The sequence below is a fragment of the Ictidomys tridecemlineatus genome, chromosome 3, assembly GCF_052094955.1.
Source record: "Ictidomys tridecemlineatus isolate mIctTri1 chromosome 3, mIctTri1.hap1, whole genome shotgun sequence".
Taxonomy (NCBI): domain Eukaryota; kingdom Metazoa; phylum Chordata; class Mammalia; order Rodentia; family Sciuridae; genus Ictidomys; species Ictidomys tridecemlineatus.
In genome coordinates, this window is record NC_135479.1 from 97,862,316 (window position 1) to 97,882,111 (window position 19,796).

The window sequence follows — 19,796 nt, forward strand, 5'->3', positions numbered from 1 at the left end:
AGAGATTGTGCGATTTCCCTTCCGTGAGGTGCCCAGGAAGGGCGTCTGTCAGGATAGAGGTCCATGCTGTCCAGGGCTGTGGGTGGAAATAGGGGCGACTGCCAGAGGGCACGAGGCTCCTTTGTGGGGTGATGGAGATGTTCTAGAACAAGACTGTTATACCCTCTGTACATGCTGAAATCACTGAATTAATTGTACCTTAAAACAGGTGACATATCACATCTAAATTATACATCAGTAAATCTGTGTGTGTGTCTGTGTGTGTGTATATACATGTTTATATATATAATCTTCTGCTTGAGGGATTTAATAAACTGATGACCCTAGGGAAATTCTACTTATTTTAAATTGATTGTTCCAGAAGGGATTGATTTAATCCTCTAACAGAGTTGGAGTCTCAGGGCCTTGTAGACCACATTGTTATGCCTTTTGTTTTACAGCTGAGATTCTGGTAAGAGTTTTAAAACTCTAATTGTATAATAAAGTTAGGAATGTGGTCCTCGGTTCATCTGCTCTGCTCTTTAACTATTTATGCTGCTCCGGTAGGCAGCCATTAAGATAATTATTAGGACTGTGTGAAAACATGGAAAGCTGTTTATAATACAGATGGAAAAGGCAGGGTGCCAAGTGGCTTAAATATCACGATTCCAACCAGGGCATCGGATTAGCGTACACGTGGAGGTCTGGAGCTCACGGGCAAAAACAGCCTGTTCGTGCTGGGATGGTGGCTGTTTTGCTCCTAATAGTCCTGGACGTGCTCCATTGTATCCAAATGAGCTTGTTTTCTCAAAATATTAAAGCCACTATGTGGAAGGACGGGCATCATATACTGTGCACTTATCAGTACCTGCTGTGACGTGTGGCCTGCATCTGGCAGAGAACCTCTAGCACTAGAAGCTGTGTGATGAGGCCAGGCCACACTCAGCTCCTGGACCCCTGCCCTGGGGTACCTGGAGTGAAACCTTCCTTGTCATTTACTATCTGCTTGAGGACTGCTATACAGAGTGGTCACTGCTGTTATCCTGGAAGTGGAACTTGAGGAAAGTGGCTTAGGCTGATATAAGTGATTTAAAGGGGACTGGAAGAATAGTTTGACTGCATTGTTGCTGATTTTTACCTGCTAGAATGAGTTACAAAGGACGATTGACAGAAAATTCCCTTTTTGGCTAGCTTTGCCATTGTTCAAGGTTTGGGGAAGAGAGAAATGGGTTAGATGATTCTAAAAAGTTCATTGGATTCAGTTTTTTAATTTGACTCTAACCAGAAGACTTATCTGCGATGGGGGGTGGGGGGGTGGGGGGGCACAATTAGGGAGATAGTGTAAAGCAGTCACATAAACAATTTAAGTAACACATGGCTTCAGACCCTACACTGCAGACCTACCTGCCAGCCCTCAGCAGTGGGTGATGCCGGTGTCTTTGCCACCGGGTGTTCAAGGCTGAGTCAGTGGGATAAAGGTGGAACTAATGAGTATTTAATATTAAACGTACTCTTCCTGAGGGATGGAGCTCTACTTTCTAAGATGCTGGGTTCGTCTGGGTGATGCCTGCCAACAGGAAGGGGCATTTTTATTAGCTCAAGTAACTGCTTCTCCTCTTGCCTCACTGTGCTTTTTCTTGTTGAAATGCTGAGGTGTGGTGGCCATAGCAGTTCTCCTTCAGAGAAAAGCAAAGGAGCCAGGAAAGGGAGAGGAAAGCAGTGGCAGTGTGTTAGCCAGCTTTCTCTGCTGTAACTTGTACCTGAGACAAGTGAACTTAAAGAGAGGAAAGCTTTATTTGGCTCCCAGTTTTGGAGATTTCAGTCCATGGTCAGTTGGCCCATTGCTTTTGGAACTGTGGTGAGTCAGCACAGCATGGTGGAGCAAAGCTTCCTGCATGACAAGCTAGGGACTGAAGAAAAGAGGAAGAGACCAGGATCCATAGTTTCCTCCAAGCTCATGCCTGCAATGAGCTAGCTTCTTCCCCAAAGCCCCACCTCTTAAAGAGCCCACCACCTCCCAATCATAGCACTCTAGGCTGAAAGCCAAGCTTTCACTGAGTCTTTGGGGAACATTTATCCAAACTGTAGGGAAGTGTGAACTCAGTAGAGGACCCTGTGCCAGATACACAGGCGGTCTTTGCTGTGAGATCTTGATGGTGTAGTAATTCAGTTTTCCATGCTGGTTTGAGCAATTTATTTTCCTTCCCAAAGAGACTTATTCCTGAACGATGTCTTGATTCAGCCAGTCCTTTGCTCAGAAACGTCTTCCTTGCCAGTGGATCAAGCCTAATTGTACCATGTCCCCAGCCCACAGCTTCACAGTGCTCAGCCCCTGGGGTCCTGCGTCCTGTCGGTCTTGTAGTCTCTCTTCCCCAGATGGAGGTCAGCCTGCTCCCTCACCTCTGCTGCTCTTCCTGTTTCCTGTCCACAGTCTTCATTGTTCTCATGGTTGCACTTCTCCCTGTCCCAGCCTCCTGGCTTCTGTTCTGGGGCTTTGCCTCTTATTTCTGCCTTTACTTCTGACTTGGTGTTTATTTTTGAAGATTTCAGTAATAAAATACCCTGTAGCAGTCGTGTCTTGGCTCAGATGCTGTATAAAAGCACCACAGACCAAGCGGCTTAAATAATGGCCGTTCATTTCTCCTGGTGCTGGAGGCTGGAAAGTCCAAGGCCAATGCTGATACCTCTGAAGTTCTGCGTAAGGTTCTTCTGCTGCTTGCCAATAGCTGCTTTCCTGCTACCAGGTCCTCCTGTGGCAGAGATAAGGTGGGGAGAGGGAGGGACAGAGAGGGAGAGAGTGTGCTTCCTGCAAGGACACTAGTCCCATTGCTGAGGCCCCACCCTCTTGACTTCCTCAAACCCAATTTCTACCAAAGGTCCCATCTCCAGACACCAGCATGTGGAAGGTTGTAAGGGACCGGCAAAGCGTCAGAGAAAGAGACCACCCAGAGACCACTCATGCAATTGGCAGAAGGGGATTTATTGATCCAGCATGCTGGGACTCCGTGCCCACTCAAGAAAGGAGAGCAGCCCAGAGCAGGGGTTGAGCAATGCTTAAGTACACTTTTTTGGGGAGGGTGGAGGCTTTGCATACATCAGGACAAATCATCATGAGGCGCGGGAAAATCAAACAACAACTCTTAGACATGATTAGTACATTCATTGGCAGGAACAGGCTGGGCAGGAGTGATTAGTCACTCCTAAGCAGGGTACACATTTAAACTGATTGGTTTTTGGCCCTGGATGCCTACGTGCCAGGCTACACAGGGTCCTAAGTTATTAAACCAGAGGATCAGGAGGAATATTTACTGGGCAGTTCTGGTATTGTCCTAATAGCTACAGGAATTTCAGGTTTTGGGGGTAGCGGAGGAATTTAACAATACCTGGTCCTTCACTTTTTAACTCAGGCCTTGCAGCTTAAAAACTTTACAATGCCCGGTCGTTTACACTTTAACTTCAATTTCTTTTACTCTTACAAGGTTAGGGCTTCAATCATGATCAGCTACGTTTATAGAGTTGACCGGCCAGACCATGCTTCTGGTCATGAATTAGCTAATTTAGTTCTCACCATGACCAGGGGGCACATGACATCAAGATCCCTCTTTCAGATCAGGAAATGGAGGCGCAGAGAGGTTAAGTAACTTGCTCATGGAGGACAGCTCCTAAGTGGAACAGCTGGAGTTTTCTCCCAGCTGTAGTTCTAAATGCCATTAGTATCTATCTTTTTAGATGCTCATTCTCTCAAACTAAGTTCTGGGTCATCTGCCCAGAAGGCTCCTTGCCCTTTGCTCACCGCAGGGAGTTGCTCTGGGAACTGTCTGTTTAGGGCTAAAGACTGCTGTCCGGTGTTGGCAGGTCCAGGGCTTTTCTGGCCCTTGGCCTTGGCTTGACTGGGTGGTTTTGTCCTGATGCCACTCTTCACTGTAATTGCCTGTGGGAGATGTCCAGCTCAGGATTCCACCCTGGAGTGCTTGTTGCTTGAACCAACTTGGTGTAGTGGGGGAAGCTCACAGACTCAAGGGAAACCAATCTTAAGTTGCTTTCTGCATGCAAATGAGCACTTTAAGTCCTTCTGATACCGATAACTAGAATCAGAGCTGAATCCCATTCCCCAGGGTGAAGATTGAACACCCCAGAAATGCTGATGTAAGAGCAAAGAGTTTTATTTAAAGGATAGAACAGAGAGACAGAGACAGACTCCTCGGCAGAGGAGGGAGTCCAAATCTGGTGCCCGAGGGGGTGGGGGTGTACTGCCCCTTTTATAGATTTTAAGTTTCCCTTCTTATGCCTTCTCCTCCTCTTATCTTGCCTACCTGACTAGTGACCAAAAGGTGGGTCAAAAGGTACAGTGATCCAAGGGCTGGAAGAAGCTGCCCCAGGGTACAGGCAGCAAGGGAGGGGCCCAGGGGGCATTCATTAACAACCCCTTGCAGGGAGGAACAATTCCCAGGAGTCAGGTAACCTTGGTAACAGGTTGGAGAAGGGGAAAGTGTCCTAAAGGTATTAGCATTTCCTTTTAAACCAGGCCCCAAGTTCTGGACTGACTTAGTCATTCCTTACCTATCCTGACTTTTGTTTGCACCCTCCTTTCCTTCCTTCTTGTCTCCCTCCCTCACTCAATCACTCCTTCCCTTCCTCCCTCCTTCTTTTCTCTCCCTCCTACAGTTTTCTTAAGCAATATTTTTGTGACTTGAGTGTTTGATGGGATGAGTGAAGGTGACCTGTGCATCATGCTCCTGCTCTGCTAAATCCTGGCACTCTGCTTGCTCATGCCTCCCCGATTTCAAGGGAGGACAAGGCTCTTCCTGGGGTGGACATCTAGGGATGTGCTGATGTTACCTGGGATGGGTTCCCCCTGCATCGAGGTTTAGCTTGGATCAGGTCTTCATTCCTAGTAAAGGCAACATACTGAGTCAAGAAAGCTGGAGTCCATTGCTGCCAAAGTTTGTTTATTGTGCTTCTTTCATGTGGCTTCCAACAGCATCCATTGGGGGAGGTGGATGTTTAGCACTTCATATTTGGAGTGCTCTATTTCTACCTGATTTGATGAAAAAGAAGTGTTTTGGAAGACCATTGCAAAACTTGCAGAGTCAGGGGGAAGTGTAATCGTTTGACCTTCTTGGGAGAGGACCGGTGACACCTGTGGTATTTTGAGGTGGCCCCTCAGGAACCTCTCTGAATGCACTCTTGTAGAAATGACTGCTTCTGGTTTTTGTTCAGTGATCTGCTCAGGATGTCTACCCTTGTGAGGGAGTCAGAGTTGCTGCGAGCTGAAGCTGGGTGATTGGCAGTCCACCAAAGCTATGTGAAATGGGTGAGGAGCGGTGGCACAGGAAAAGGGGGCCAATGTTGCCAAACAAGGGGAGTGGGCAAGGACAGCAGATACCTCCGCTCTGCAAGGTTCTTCCCAAAGCAGGCTGGGTTTAAATGACAGCTTTGCCTCTGACAGCAAGTGATTTGAATGCTGCCTGAGTTCCAGTGCTAAGTTATTCCTCTAGAAGGAAAAAATCTTAGCAGTTTAAATGCTTTAACAAATGTTTTCATTCATTTGTTGTTTGTGAAAACTTGATGCTTCGTGATTACATTGAAACACTTATTTAGCTGTTTTCAAATATGCACAAAAACATAATAACATGAATCCTATGTCACCACTGCCCAATTTTAACAATGTCATTGGCCACATTATTACAAGATGCTTTTACAACTGAATGTATAAAAATCACAGATTTAACATGTCTGCAAACCTGCTTTAGTATATCTAAGGGGTCATCAGTCTTATACCAAAAAACAGACTGCAATACAAATAATGCCTTACTTACCTGGAAATAGAATTTTATTTTTGTCTACAAGGCTTGTTAGTGGCTATAACTAACAAGGAACTTGCCAGTTCCTTAGCAAGTCTCTTTTCAGATCACCTCTGCCCAATCTGTCTCCTGGGCCTCAAAGTCTTTAGGGGTGAAGCAGAGGTATCTCCGATTGTAGGGTCTGGACACCAGTGTGCTGGGCATTGTATGAGAGCTCACCCTGCTCTGATCTCTTTTGCAGTTGAAAGATGCATGAGTGTCATGCAGTCCGGGACTCAGATGATCAAGCTGAAGCGTGGGACCAAAGGGCTTGTCCGGCTCTTTTACCTGGATGAGCACCGGACCCGCCTCCGGTGGCGACCCTCTAGGAAGAGCGAGAGGGCAAAAAGTAAAAGCAGCCTTTGATTTCTTTGCTTGGATGGACACGGTAACCCTGGGCAATGTGGGCTGGACCCTGTGGGAGCTTTGCATTGGTGGAACTTCCAAAGTTTTGCAAGTTTTTGGATATCTTGGTTATGGATATTGAGTCCATAAAGGATGACTCTGTTTGGGGAATTTGAATCCATAAAAGTTCATCCATGAATATTGTAAATGCTAACATTTCCCTTGTGCTGAGGTATGATGTGTGTGTGTGTTTTAAGTACACTGTAAGAGTTTTATAGCTGCAGACCTTTATTTTCCTATAAAAGGGAAGGGATGTCATAAATCCAGTGAGCTTTAAAGTGTATTGCTGTATTCTGAGCACAGTAAACTGATTAATGAATTAACAGCACTGTTTTTGTTGTTGTTGTTTTTTTTGGTACTAGGGATTGAACTCCAGGGCCCTCAACCACTGAACCACATCTCCAGCCCTTTTTTATGTTTTATTTAGAAACAGGGTCTCCCCGAGTTGCTTAGGGCCTTGCTAAGTTGCCGAGGCTGACTTTGAACTTCCTGCCTCAGCCTCCTGAGCTGCTGGGATTACAGGCATGCACCACCATGCCCGACTAACAGCACTGTTTTATGGTATCAAGTAAAATTGTTTGGATCTGACTCCTAGTTAAAGCTTCTCTCTCCCACACTGTGTGAGTCAGTGTTTCTCCAGAGAGACATAATGAATAGGATGGGTGGGTGGGTGGGTGGATGGGTGGGTGGGTGAAAGGAAGGAAGGATGGATGGATGAATGGATGGACAAGTAGGTGGATGATTATTAGGGGATTTGTCTCACCTTCTTATGGAGGCTGAGAAATGACACAATATGCTATCTGCAGGCTAGAGAACTAGAAATCTAATGGCATGGCTCAGATTGTCCCATGCCATGAGCCTGGACCCTGATGCAAGACCCAGCATCTGAAGGCCTGAGGCCCTGAAGCTCTGATGTCTGAACAGGAGAGAATTGGGTATCCCGGCTCTAGAAGAGAGGGAGAGAATGTGCATTTCTTATGCCTTTCTGTTCCCTCACTGATTGGGTGTTGCCCTCTCATTTTGGGAGAGACTGACTCTTCCTTTTTCAGACCATTGATTCAAATACCACTTCCTTCCATGAAACCTCTTACAAATACACCAGAGATAATGCTCTATCAGCTTCCTGGAGACCCTCATGGCCAGGCAGACTGGCATCTAAGTGAACTACTGTATACCACTCCTGTCTTAGCAACAAGTCCTGTTGAGTCCTGTGGCATGCCTCTCTCTCATCGGCCCTCCTTCCTGTTTCCATGGCAACTCCTGGGTCCAGAGCCTGTTTGCCTTTCGAGGTGCCAATTGCCCTGTCTCCTAACCAGTCTCCACTAGGCTGGCTTCCTCTGTGTTTGTCAGTAATAAGATCTCGTCTAAATCATGCTCCCTTGATAAACAGGTTTATCACCCCACCTATTGTGAAGCCCAGAGATGGACAGGACTGGGCGGCGGGCACTGGTCTCTCTCTCTCTCTCTCCATCAAGGCAGTAGCAGTGTGGCCTCAGCTGTCCCAGGCCTTACGACCTGATGTGACTGTGAAGAGGCAGAAGGGACCTTCTCTTCTGGCCTCTTGAGGGAAAGAGAACTCTTTCCAGACCCTTCCCTCAAAACAGACTGCGCGACTGCGCATGTCTGCTCAGGAAGAACCGGCTGGCATGCCCTCACCTAAACCCCCCCCAGGAAGTAGAAATGGGGCCCCAGTGTCTTTGACCTGCCAGGACTTTCCTGGGGCTGAGCCAAGGCTCCTTTCCCTGTGAGTCACTTGGGGTTGAGTGGATACCAGAGTTAAATGGGATCCTGCTGCTCACACAGAGCGAGGAGTTGATGGTGCACATGGGCAGGTGGTAGGATATGCCTCGCTTCTGGTTTCTGCTTAAAAATAAAGAAGCAAGCCAAAAATAAACAAACAACAACAAAGAATTCTGGAGTTATCCTGGCCACTGCTTCTCTGATCCAAGCCTTCAGTGCTTTAGGGCCACTGAATTCCTGAATAGCGGAATCTCCAAGACCTAGCCTTTGACTTCTTTCCAACTTTATCTCCACTTATCCTCCCTCCTGAGCTCTCCAGTTCAGCATGAATGGCCTGCCCAGCGTTCCTGGGGTGGGTCTGAGTTCTGTGTTCTCCTGCCCCTTCCTCTGGGGTGCCACTTCTCCACCCCCTCCTCTACCCCCACCACCCTGGGTTCTTTCTACCAATGCCAAGCATTCCTAGCTTGCTACTTAGTTGCCAGTAAGTTTCTTTGCTTTTTATTTTCTATCCTCTCACACATTTTTCAAAACAGCAACCAGTTCTGGGTCTTCCTCTGCTTTCTGTCCATAACTAGGTAAACTGTAGCCTTGGCATATCATCAGCCTCCTTTTCCACCAGCCTTCTTGCCCTGTGAGTAGATTGATCTTTCTACTGTAAGTTTCAATTCATCCTGAGTCGCTGCTCAGGGAGGACATTGTCAAGAATTCTCAGAAGTTGGGTGCAGTAGCACACACCTATAATCCCAGTGACTCAGGAGGTGAGGCAGGAGGATCATGAGTTCAAAGCTATCCTCAGCAACTTAGTGAGGCCCTAAGAAGCTCAGGGAGACCCTGTGCCTAAATAAAATACAAAACAGCACTGGGGATGTGGCTTTGTGCTGCTCAGTGGGTAAGTCCTCCTGGGTTCAATCCCTGGTACCCCCCCAAAAAAAATCTCAGAAAAGTGTTACTTGAAGAAGTTTCCCTACAGAAGACATCAGAGCCAGCGTTCAGTATCTGAACTAAAAACCACAAATTGCAGGCAGTGAAGTTTTTTTGTGCTTATTTTTTTTTATCTCTAAAATGATTTTGCTGTTCTTATTTCTCAATTGTTTCAGTAACTGACTTCACCTGCTATGTGATGGTGTGTCTTGTTTCCCTCCAGTCCTTATCGATTCCATTTACAAAGTCACTGAGGGCCGCCAGTCTGAAATATTCCACCGGCAGGCGGAGGGGGGCTTCGATCCCAGCTGCTGCTTCACCATCTACCATGGCAACCACATGGAGTCCCTGGACCTTGTCACCTCCAATCCCGAGGAGGCCCGCACCTGGATCACGGGCCTCAAGTACCTGATGGCTGGCATCAGTGATGAGGATTCTCTCGCCAAGAGGCAGAGGACCCACGACCAATATCCTCCTAGAACTGCACCTGTTGTTGTGATCGGGTGGACGAATGGGTCTCATGGTGTCATCTCCATGGTGCATATCCCTGCTTTGAACCTGTCCACCCACTCCTCCCTCCCAGGGCTTCATTTCTGAGTTTTGTGCATGTGTGTCTGGGTTGTCTGGTTGACTTGGCTTTGTTCCTTCCAGGCCGTGAGGCTTGAAGCCCCTCTCTTTTCTTTCCCCCTGCACCCTTCTCTCCCCTCCTCACCCTCCGCCAAGAAAATGCACATGTAAAGCCACAAAGACTTGGCTCTAGGGGCTCGGGCAGAATTCTCTGAAAGAGACTGAAGTTGGCTTCACAGTCTGAGAATGAAATATTGCCTCTAATGAAATATTATTGCCTGTTTTGAGTGTTGGTTACATGTAACTTGTAGGTTGATTTGGATTAGAGAAAATCTTGTTTGGTCATCAAGTTAGTTTAATTTAACAGATATTTTTGAGTTCCAATATATAGCAGGCATTAAGCTTCTTTGACTTTTTTCTCTTTTTAACTTTCAGTTTGGAAACTGAACTGATTGATTCTCAGGAGGAAGTTACTTGTCCTTCCTCTTTTCTTCCCCCTTCCCTCCTCAGTGCTGGGGATTGAGTCCAGGGCCTCACACAAAAGAAGGCAAATACTCTTATCACTGAGTCACACCGCAGACTGGAAGTTATTTTCTACTTTCCAACACTTATCCTTTCAACACTGCTTGAGAAACAAGAACACGTCTAATTCTCCATGAACCTGGTCTTCTGAAGGCAGCTCCCCGCCTGGCTGGGGGCTGGGCATGTGGCATGGCCTCTCTGGCCTCACATTCCTGTCTGTAAAGGGACAAGTGGATCAGTTGGCCTCTTTGGCTCCCTTTTCAGCCCTTTTGCCTTAGAAGATGTGGCTACCCCTGAGGTCACAGGCGTCTGGCTTCATTTTCCCAGGCATGGTGAGAGCTTGGTGCTGCTCAGGCCTGGCTCAAGGTGTTGCTGAGCAGACCCAAGGAGGGGCCCCAGCTGTGAAGGCCCAAGTGGCTGAGCACTGAGCCATCGGTGTTCACGGTGTACAGTAGATGCAGGTGGGATCACAGTGCATGAAGTGCAAAGGTAGGACTCACTTTCTGGGCTTCCGCCTGGCTGTTTAAGCCTTTACCCTTTAACATTTGGTACAAAAACAAATGAGTGAAAACAGAATCTGCAGGGCTGCCGGAGGGTGCAGGCAGCACAGGCTTCGAGGACGGGGCTGGACGTGATCAAGGGCACATGTTTTCTCCCAAGTGAGGGGTCTTCGATGGTGCCCTCCCAGGTCCTGTGCCCTCAGCATGTGGGCTTGGCCAGCTCTGGTTGAAGGAGCTGCTGCTGCTTCAGCAGCAAGCACAGCCCTGTCCAGGAAGCAAAGGTGCTTCTCACACCTCTTTTTTTTTTTTTAAATTTTTATTCTAATTTGTTACATATGACAGTAGAATGCATTACAATTCACATTACACACAGCACGATTTTTCTTATCTCTGGTTGTACACAAAGTATATTCACACCATTTGTGTCTTCATGCATGTACTTGGGGAAATGATGTCCATCTCATTCCACCATCTTTCCTACCCACTGCCTCCTCTCTTCCCCTCCCACCCCTCTGCCCTATCTTGAGTTCTTCTATTCCTCCCATGCGCCCCCTCCCTACCCCACTATGAATCATCCTCCTTATGTCAGAGAAAGCATTTGGTTTTGGGGATTGGCTAACTTCACTTAGCATTGTGTTCTCCAACTCCATCCATCTGTCAATATTTGTCATGAGACATCAAATCTGAGAATCTAAAAACTCAAATCATTTAAAACCATGATAAACTCTACCACGGGTTGGCCTGTTCCCATGATATAGAACTGTTGTTTCAAAGCAAAACAAATGAGCAACCATTGCTTCGCTGTGTGAAGCCCTGCTAGACTTCATGGAACACGAGGAATCTGCTGCTGAGCTCAGTCTGCTGTGATCTGTTCTTTGGGTTGAAATTCCTTAAGGACACCCAGCCTCAGCAGACGCCACCTTGATGACCAGGAGTCCTGAGGACGGCTGAGTTGAGGTGGGATCCACCCGTCCCCCTCAGTTCCCAGCCACATGAAGCCATAGGGCTCTTGGATGCCTGAGCACAGCTGGGGTTCTTCTGCAAGGAATAGGGAAGCCACAGTTCTGAGGCCATCAAGGGCACATCTGCAGAGCCTTTGGTCACTTAGAGAAGTCTAGGTCCTGACCTTTGCAATGACTGTGCAGGATGGGCCTCTTCTCACTGTGTGCTGGGTGGTGATTCTTAAGATTGAAAACTGTCCAACAGCAAGCACAGCCAGATGTCATAAGGAACAATGTCATGAGAGACTTGGAGGCAGTTGATGTGTCTGTGAAGGGTGAAAAAGAGGAAAGAAGAAATTAATGGGTAGAAACTATTGTTCAGTAATGAAACTGTTGTTCTCGAAACAGGGAAAGTTATCTTGAGACAGGGAGCCATTTTTGTTCAGACTTGTCCAAGTTTGATAAGATTTTAGTATTTTTTTAAAAAAATTTTTAATTGTAGATGGGCACAATACCTTTATTTAATTTATTTATTTTTATGTGGTGCTGAGGATCAAACCCAATGCCTTACACATGACAGGCAAGTGCTCTGCCACTGAGCCACAAGCCCAGCCCCAGATTTTGATATCTTAATGATGGAATGATGTCCTCCATTAGACAGTCTACACTAATTGAGGAGGAGAGATTCAGGATGTTTATGGTCAGACTTCCCATAGGACTAGAATGTTCACCAGTGAATGAATAACCTGAGTGATGGGCGCAGATGGCTGACGGGGAAGCCCCGTGCATCTACAGCAGGAAGCGGTGGTTTCTGCAGTCGCCACACTGTGTGGAGCCTGCATGGTGCTCAGGTCTGTCGGAAGTGATGCAGCATCAGGGTGGGGGCTCAACCCCAGGGCTGTGCTGTGGGTCCAGCCCTGCTCTGCCATGTGCTGTGGAGTCTGGGTGACTTGCCCCTGTGACGTGTCACAGAGCTGACCCGGCACAAGCATGTGGAGATGGAACCAACTGGTGTAAACCACGTCCTCAGAACACTGCCCGGCACACAGTAGGCACTTTATAGATGAAGTCATTATGCTGGAGAGGTCAGAAGTAGCAATTTTTTGCTTTCCTACTCAGATAGGAAGTCCTAGCTGTCAGCCTCCCCACTGACGGAGGTGACTGTGGTGTGGCGTCTAGCCTTGGCGCTTCCCGAGGGAGGCCCTTCTTCTTCATGTTTCCCCACCGTGTCCCCTGATGCCAGGATGGAGGTCCTGAGCCTAGAAGGCTTCAGGCATCCTGAAGTCTAATGGAGCTTTATTCTTTTCCCTCAAACTACAGGACAATTTTGACCCATTACCTTTGTGTGTGTGGGGGGTGGGGTGGGGGGGACACTGGGGACAGAACCCTGGGCTTCACACATGCCAGGCCTGGGGCAATGCCACACACTGTACCAGAGCCACATCCTTGGCACTTATTTTTGTTTGTTTGTTTGTTTCAAGACAGAGTGTCACTAGGTTGTGGAGGCTGGCCTTGAACTTGAGATCCTCCTACCTCTGTCGGTTGAGTAGCTGGGACTGTAGGTGTGCGCCACGGCGCCTGGTCCATCACCTATTTTGGAGGGCTTCTAAGTTAAGAATGGGTCTTAAATGGTTGAACAGTAGCAAAAGAAGAAGAGAATTTTGTGAAATGTAAAATGGTTTAAAATTCACACTTCAATGTCTATAAATAGTTTTATTGGAACCCAGCTGTGCACATTCACATATGTACTGTTTATAGGACTGTTTTCACGGGACAGTGGCTGAGCACAGCATTTGTAACCAGGATCAAATGGTCTATAAAGACTTATGGTTGGGCCCTGGAGAGGAGCAGCCACCCACCTGGCCTAATGGGGCCCTTGGCTCTGCACAGTCTCCTCCGGCTTCTTTCTGGGAAACATAATCCATTCCATCCAGCTCTACCCCCGGGTTTCTCTGCAGAATGACTGTTCCTCCTCTTGCAGTGGTTGAGTGCTTGACTGAATTGTTGCTCCAGGGTTTTCTGGGCGCTCGGGGTTTCCTAGGAGATACGGAGATACTAGGAGATACTACTAGGAGATACGGAGCACCACACCTGCAGTTGCATTCAGTGTGACTGTCACTAGAAAAGTGGATTTTCCTTCCATAGAATCGTAGAGTTGAAGGGATCTGGAGGTCATCCAGCTGTGCTCCTGACATTGCAGATGGAGGGACAGAGGCTCCACGGGTCAGCTTGGGAACAGCACAAGGGCATGTTTCTTGGTCTGAGTCCACTCTCTTTGCCGTATCAGCCCAGGTCTCCTCAGCTAGTGGCCAAGGCCAGACATGGCAAGTGCTGAGTCCTGTGCTCAGGATTTGCAGAGCCTGTGCTCAGGGTGTGCCATCTCTGCCTTCTTCTGGAGAAGTCTTAGAGAAATTTTGATAAAGAATTTGAGAATTAAAGGATGAAAATACTGGGTCATAGGACCCAGTAAGTGAGTTCTTTGTGCTCCGGCTGAATGTTGTGGGGCCAGAGACATATCATGCCTACCATGAAGAGAAGTGGAGCTCTCAGAGCGGACCCTGTGCACAGAGAAACGAGTTCGGCACTTGCTAGCCATTGACCCTGACCGCTCTCCCTTTAGGTTCTTGGCTACTCTCCTCTTGACTCAGTTGATGACCCCCCTGAACCAGGCAAGGACAAACCAAATCTGAAAAGACTGGGCTCCTACATCTACTTAAAAATGGTGTAAAGGGAGCCCAGCCTGAAACATTTCCCCAAAGCTCTAGAAGGAAGGTGATGGGGCTTCTGTTCTCTCTTTCTGTGGCTCAGTTTCCGAAGCCCTGATTTGAATCATTTAAGAAACGTAGGTGTGGGGCTGGGGATGTGGCTCAAGTGGTAGCGCGCTCGCCTGGCATGCGTGCGGCCCGGGTTCGATCCTCAGCACCACATACCAACAAAGATGTTGTGTCCGCCGAGAACTAAAAAATAAATATTAAAAATTCAAAAAAAAAAAAAAGAAAAAAAAAAAAAGAAACGTAGGTGTGCTGCTTACGAGTTGTGCCGAGTTAATGCTGTGGGTCAAAATGGAAATCTGTCCGTCGACGTCACCGCTTGATGTCGGATTGTCCAGCCGCCTGCTGTTCCTTGATGCCTGCCCTCGCTCTGGTCCTCTGGTTCCTCTCCACTGCCTTCATTCTTTTCTTTTCATCACCTTTCACACTCTGAAGCTTGGCTTGGTATTCTCAGCACACACACCACCCTGCTGTCTGTAACAGGCTCTCCGACAACTGTGAGGCATCTGTGTTTAAACCCCCTGCTAGAAGTTAACTGGAAGTGGTCATTTTACCATTTGTTTTGCTTTCCCACTATGGAAAGCCATCCAAGGCTCATCCCAGGGAGGCTCTGGTCAAATCTCAGCTCCTATGATAGAATCCTGTCTGTCTAAACTCAGCTGCGTTTCTTCCTCCACCGGGTCTCACGCCTGAGCATGGAGGATAGACTTTGTGCCAGGGCTGGTGTAGGACTGGGACTGAGAAGAGAGCTGAAATCTGGTACCAGCAGTGTTGTGAAGGTAGTGAGGGTGGATGAAGGGCACAGGAGAAGGCCAGGCCCATGTTTGCTATGTGGGGGTGCATGGTGGAGGGGTCCCTGCCCAGCATATGGAGCCTTCACACTGGTTGTCCCCATTGTGGCCATCTCTATGCCTCTTGTGCGGAGAACTCCATCCAGCTCCAGCCTGTGTGCTAATAAGGACACAAGGTCTGTGCCCTAAGCCAGGTGGCATCACCAAGGAAAACTGGCCATGCAATGAGAGAGACATGATGATTAAAGCTGTGGAAATATTTTGAGTTTATGGCATTTACTTAAGGAAATGTGAATGGAATGCTAGAGCAGAATTAAAACAAGAATGTAGTTTTTTCTCTTACAATTGATGAAATATCGTGTTTTTGCAAGAAAAGTTTTAATATTTAATTTGGATGAGATTAGATGACAGAAGGTCTTGGAATCATCCAATTTGACTCTCCTGCTGCTGTGGGGGTTGGTCATCTGTTGGTGCTGGGAGTATCTCCGTCTGCAGGGTCCCTCAGGTATCTCTCCTCCAGGTCTTTTCCACATTACTGATGATTGTCCTCTTGAGTATCTGTGACAGCAGGTCGTTTGCATTTTTTGTTTTCTTTATGGTACTGGGGGTTGAGTCAGAGATCTCCACCATGGAGACACATCCCAAGCCCTTTCATTGAGACCTGGTCGTGCTAAGCCGCTGACAGAGCAGTTTCTATTTTGAGGCGAACTTGAGTGTTTTCTTTGACCTTGCTGCACATGGGTGAAGCAGACCTTCGAGGAGGCTGATAAGAACGGAGATGGCCTGTTGAACATCGAGGAGATACACCAGCTGATGCACAAGCTGAACGTCAACCTGCCCCGAAGGAAGGTCCGGCAGATGTTTCAGGTACGATGTGGCCACTCGCTGGGCTTACCCATGTACCCATGTACTAGGGTTCATCAAAGGGCCATTTGGTTGGAAGCAAATACAGCTTGGTCTGGGCTATCTTGTTCTTTTTTGCTTCATCAAAGAAAAAGAGCGTCGTGCACTTAATACACACTCCCAGTTTGATTCTGCAGGTGCTTTTTCATTGCTGCTGTTTTTAGGGAGTAATTAGAAGTGCTCTTCCTGACTCTAATGAAGTGCCCTCCATCAAATCCCTTGGGAGGACAGGGCTGCCTCCTCAGCCTCCCTCTCAGGGATGCTGTGAGGATGAGGATGACAGCAAAGACCAAGTACTGAGAGCACTTGTCCGAGCCCTGCAGAGCTCTCTGTCTGTTCCCATGAAGTCTGGCAGTGCTGAGCTCCTACCCTCTAGTGTGCATCCATGTTAAGAGACATGTGGCCCTGTTGATGAGCCACCGAGGAAGTCCTTGAAGCATCCTGCTGGGGTGTGGTCCTCAGTCTAAGGGCAGAAGCCAGCTCTGTTAACTTTAAGTCAGTAAAAGACAATGCTACGCTATGAGAAATTAACTAGAATATTAATTTCCAAAGGGCCTCATTGCAGATAAGTCATATACAATAGCCAAGTTTTGCAATGACTGTCCATTTCAAGTGAACAGGAAGGTAATATATTGTCCAAAAAGAAGGGAAATGCGGTGTCTCCTCTCTCTCTCCTTCCTTTTAATTTGTGGCACTGTAGATTAAACCGAGGGCTAAGGTTTTAATATATAGTACATTTATTCACTTCTGTATGTTTCATGTCCTATTTGTAAAAATATTCTATTGCTTCTGTGGGGGATTTTGTCTTGCTTTGTTTATAGCTTTCTTTGTTGATTTATAAGTTTACTGTGGTTAGAAATGAGTTTGTAGCCATGTGTGGTGGCACATGCCTGTAATTCTAGCAGCTCAGGAGGCTGAGGCAGGAGGATCACAAGTTCAAAGCTAGCTTCAGCAAGTTAGTGAGGCCCTAAGCAACTCAGCAAGACCCTGTCTCTAAATAAAATTTTTAAAAGGGCTGGGGATGTGGCTTAATGGTTGAGTACCCCTGGGTTCAGCTTATATAAGGTTGATTCTTAACTGGTGAAGCGCTCTTGGTGGCCTGCTGGGAGTCAGGCTTGAGGGAGCTCCAAGGGTGCTTGGAGAGAACATGTCACCCCATGGCGTGAGTGTGGGTCCTGGAGCACTGGTGCTGTCTTCCTGCGCTGAAGTTGCACCCTGAAGCTCTCACTCGGCCCCTTGTTCTGCTCCCTTTCCAGGAAGCCGACACGGATGAGAACCAGGGAACGCTGACCTTCGAGGAGTTCTGTGTTTTCTACCGAATGATGTCACTGAGACGAGACCTTTATTTGTTGCTCCTGAGCCACAGTGATAAGAAAGACCACCTGACCGTGGAGGAACTGGCCCAGTTTTTGAAGGTGGAGCAAAAGGTATCCATCAGCTGCTGATCAAATGTCCATTTAAAGATGATTATGAGACACGTGGCTCTCACCTGGAGCTGGGTTTCGGTGTGTTTTAAGTCTAGCATAGAGGGGGTAAATGTCACCAGCCCACAGAAATCGCATGGAAGAATCATTTCACACATTCTAGTAGGCTTTAAGAGAGGAAGTGATAAATTGAACACTGGGTTAGACGATTTTTAACTTAAGCATACTGAGTAAGGGTATGCGTATTTTTCTACAAAGAAATGAATGTTAATTAAACATTCCATTGTTTTAGATTTAATGGAAATGAAAAATCCATAGCATAATTTATATTTTATATATTTATGTTAGTATACATTTGTATTAATAATGTAAATTTATATTTATACTAATATAGCTAAGCCTGAATATGAATTATTAGCTATTGAACTAGGGATGCAGTTCTTAGCTAGCATTATAATAGGTCATTGATAATTTAAACATTTGATCATGTTTAAAGGATAGTAAATTGGGTCCTGGTTGGCAAAGGGAATTCCTAAACATTTAATTTGGAATGTTTTAATTCCATGCTATATAGGCTGAATTACGGTCCACACAGCTAGTCTTTTCACAGTGCTGTTTTTAATATATCCTCAAACTCCATTTGCTTCTTATTAAGCATAGGAATCAATGAATATTTTGTTAAAGGGTCTTGACATTTTACATTATTAGCCTTTTGGGGGGAGGTTTTGGGTTTACTGCAGTTGATGAGATTTACTTTTAATTTTCTTTAGATTTATGGGCTTGTAGTCTTAGTATAAGAGCTTCTTATCTCCTTTATTGGTTTGCAGTCACAGGCATGTGACTCTGTTGGAATGGTAATGTTGTTGAGTAATCTGGATCACACTGGGTAACTGGTGGAAGGGACTCTTCTAAGCACCTGCACAAATAAGCCCCCAGCCTGTGCTGGGGCTCCCCTTTCTTTAAGGGACAACTTGATTGAGATCCGGTTCTCATACTGTAGTGTTTCCCTATGAAATGCATGGTTCAGTGGTTGTTCCTATGTTCACAGAATTCAGTGTTTTTAGTGTTGCAGGAGAAATCTCAGCAGCAGCCCCTGCTTGTTCCTCTCTTCTCCCAGACCTTGGCAACGCGTAGTACTTCCTATCTCACTGAGGTGCCCATTCTGGGCAGCTTGTGAGCAGGGTCTCACAGAACATATGGCCTTTGGGCTGGCTTCTTTCATTCAACATAATGTTTTCAAGGTTCCTCTTGAAAATGCAAATCCACACCAAAACTTGTGCAGCCCAGAAACAGAACCCACATGTCAGCTGATGGGGGGTAAGCAAGGGTATAGCCTCCACATGGTGGTCAGCCATCAGAAGTAAGGGGTGGGGCACTGTCACCTATGGGTGCGTGGGTCTATATGTGCATAGGCTTTTAGTTCTCTTGGTTGTAGGCCCAGTGCTGGCCCTGGGGGACTTGGTTTCAGTACTTCTGGGTGTTGAAGGAATTTCTTGGGAACCAGAGCACGGTTGTACCATGGCACCTCAGTGACTAGAACCTTGGCTCAGTCTTCTCAGACTGGAGATCACTTGTCACTGGCTCCAAGAAGCACAGCCAACCAAGGGTGCACCTGGTCCTTTCCATGAGTTCCTTGCTTTGAGGGCCAAGGATGGTTGGGTTGCTTAGAAGTCAAGCGCGAGTGGGTGTTTGCTTAGTAACCTGCAGGTTAATCCTCACCCTATCTGAGCACTTATGTGTATCCTAGGCATTGTGCTCAGTTGTGGGAGTGGGCCCATCCTACACTCAGAGCTCAAAAGAAAGACCACATTTTTTGATATTTTACAATTTTGAGAGTCTATCATAAGAGGAAAGAAAATGCTAAGAAGTAAAACCACATATTTCTTAAGATTTGCTGGGTTTTCCCTTTTTGAGTCAAAATAAAACCTATAATTTAATTGATAATAATTATAAAATTTTAATAATTATTATGCAATGTTGTGGTTTTGGACATTTTTGTTTTTAAAAAGTACCTTTGTTGAGATACTGAAAATATTAATTAGTTACACATTGTTAATATGCATGAAGTCATGCTTGTTTAATTTTGGTATTAAATTGAATTAAATTGAGGTTTTGAAGTGATTTCCATCCCAGGGTCCTTCAGCTCTTAACATTCTTTAATTTTCTCCTTCTTAACCCAGAAGATTATCAGTCATACTTGCCAGAGGCAAACCTATCAAAATTCATATCCTGACCTGCAGGTTTAGCTTCTAGATCCCTAAGTGGCTAAAAGGTCTCACCGATTCAGACTCTGCTCTGGCTGAGGTGGATAAGCACCTTTGTGGTAGTTCAGTGCAGAATTTTGAATTATTTCTATGTGTAGAGTAATCCGGTGATCAAATTCTCCAACTTTTTGCTTTAGCAAGAATGAAAAAAAGCAGGAAAAAAAACCCCCCACATATGGCCCTCTGTATTGTTAACCAGCGAGATGCAGGGTCAGGTCTTCTCAT

General features: G+C 46.5%; 1 protein-coding gene across 10 annotated transcripts in view; it reads left to right on the forward strand.

The window, feature by feature from the left end:
• Positions 1-19,796, forward strand: part of Plch1 (phospholipase C eta 1) — a 189,806-nt gene that overhangs the window by 107,237 nt on the left and 62,773 nt on the right. For 9 of the 10 annotated variants that reach the window (XM_040269961.2, XM_040269965.2, XM_078043528.1 and 6 more), the window contains 4 exons: positions 6,025-6,171; positions 9,112-9,355; positions 15,718-15,847; positions 17,140-17,310. In XM_040269961.2, the coding sequence (XP_040125895.2) occupies positions 6,025-6,171; positions 9,112-9,355; positions 15,718-15,847; positions 17,140-17,310 (692 nt within the window). Of the gene's footprint in view, positions 1-3,877; positions 5,294-6,024; positions 6,172-9,111; positions 9,356-15,717; positions 15,848-17,139; positions 17,311-19,796 lie in introns of those variants that run through there. The other variant, XM_078043529.1, reaches the window with a different exon arrangement.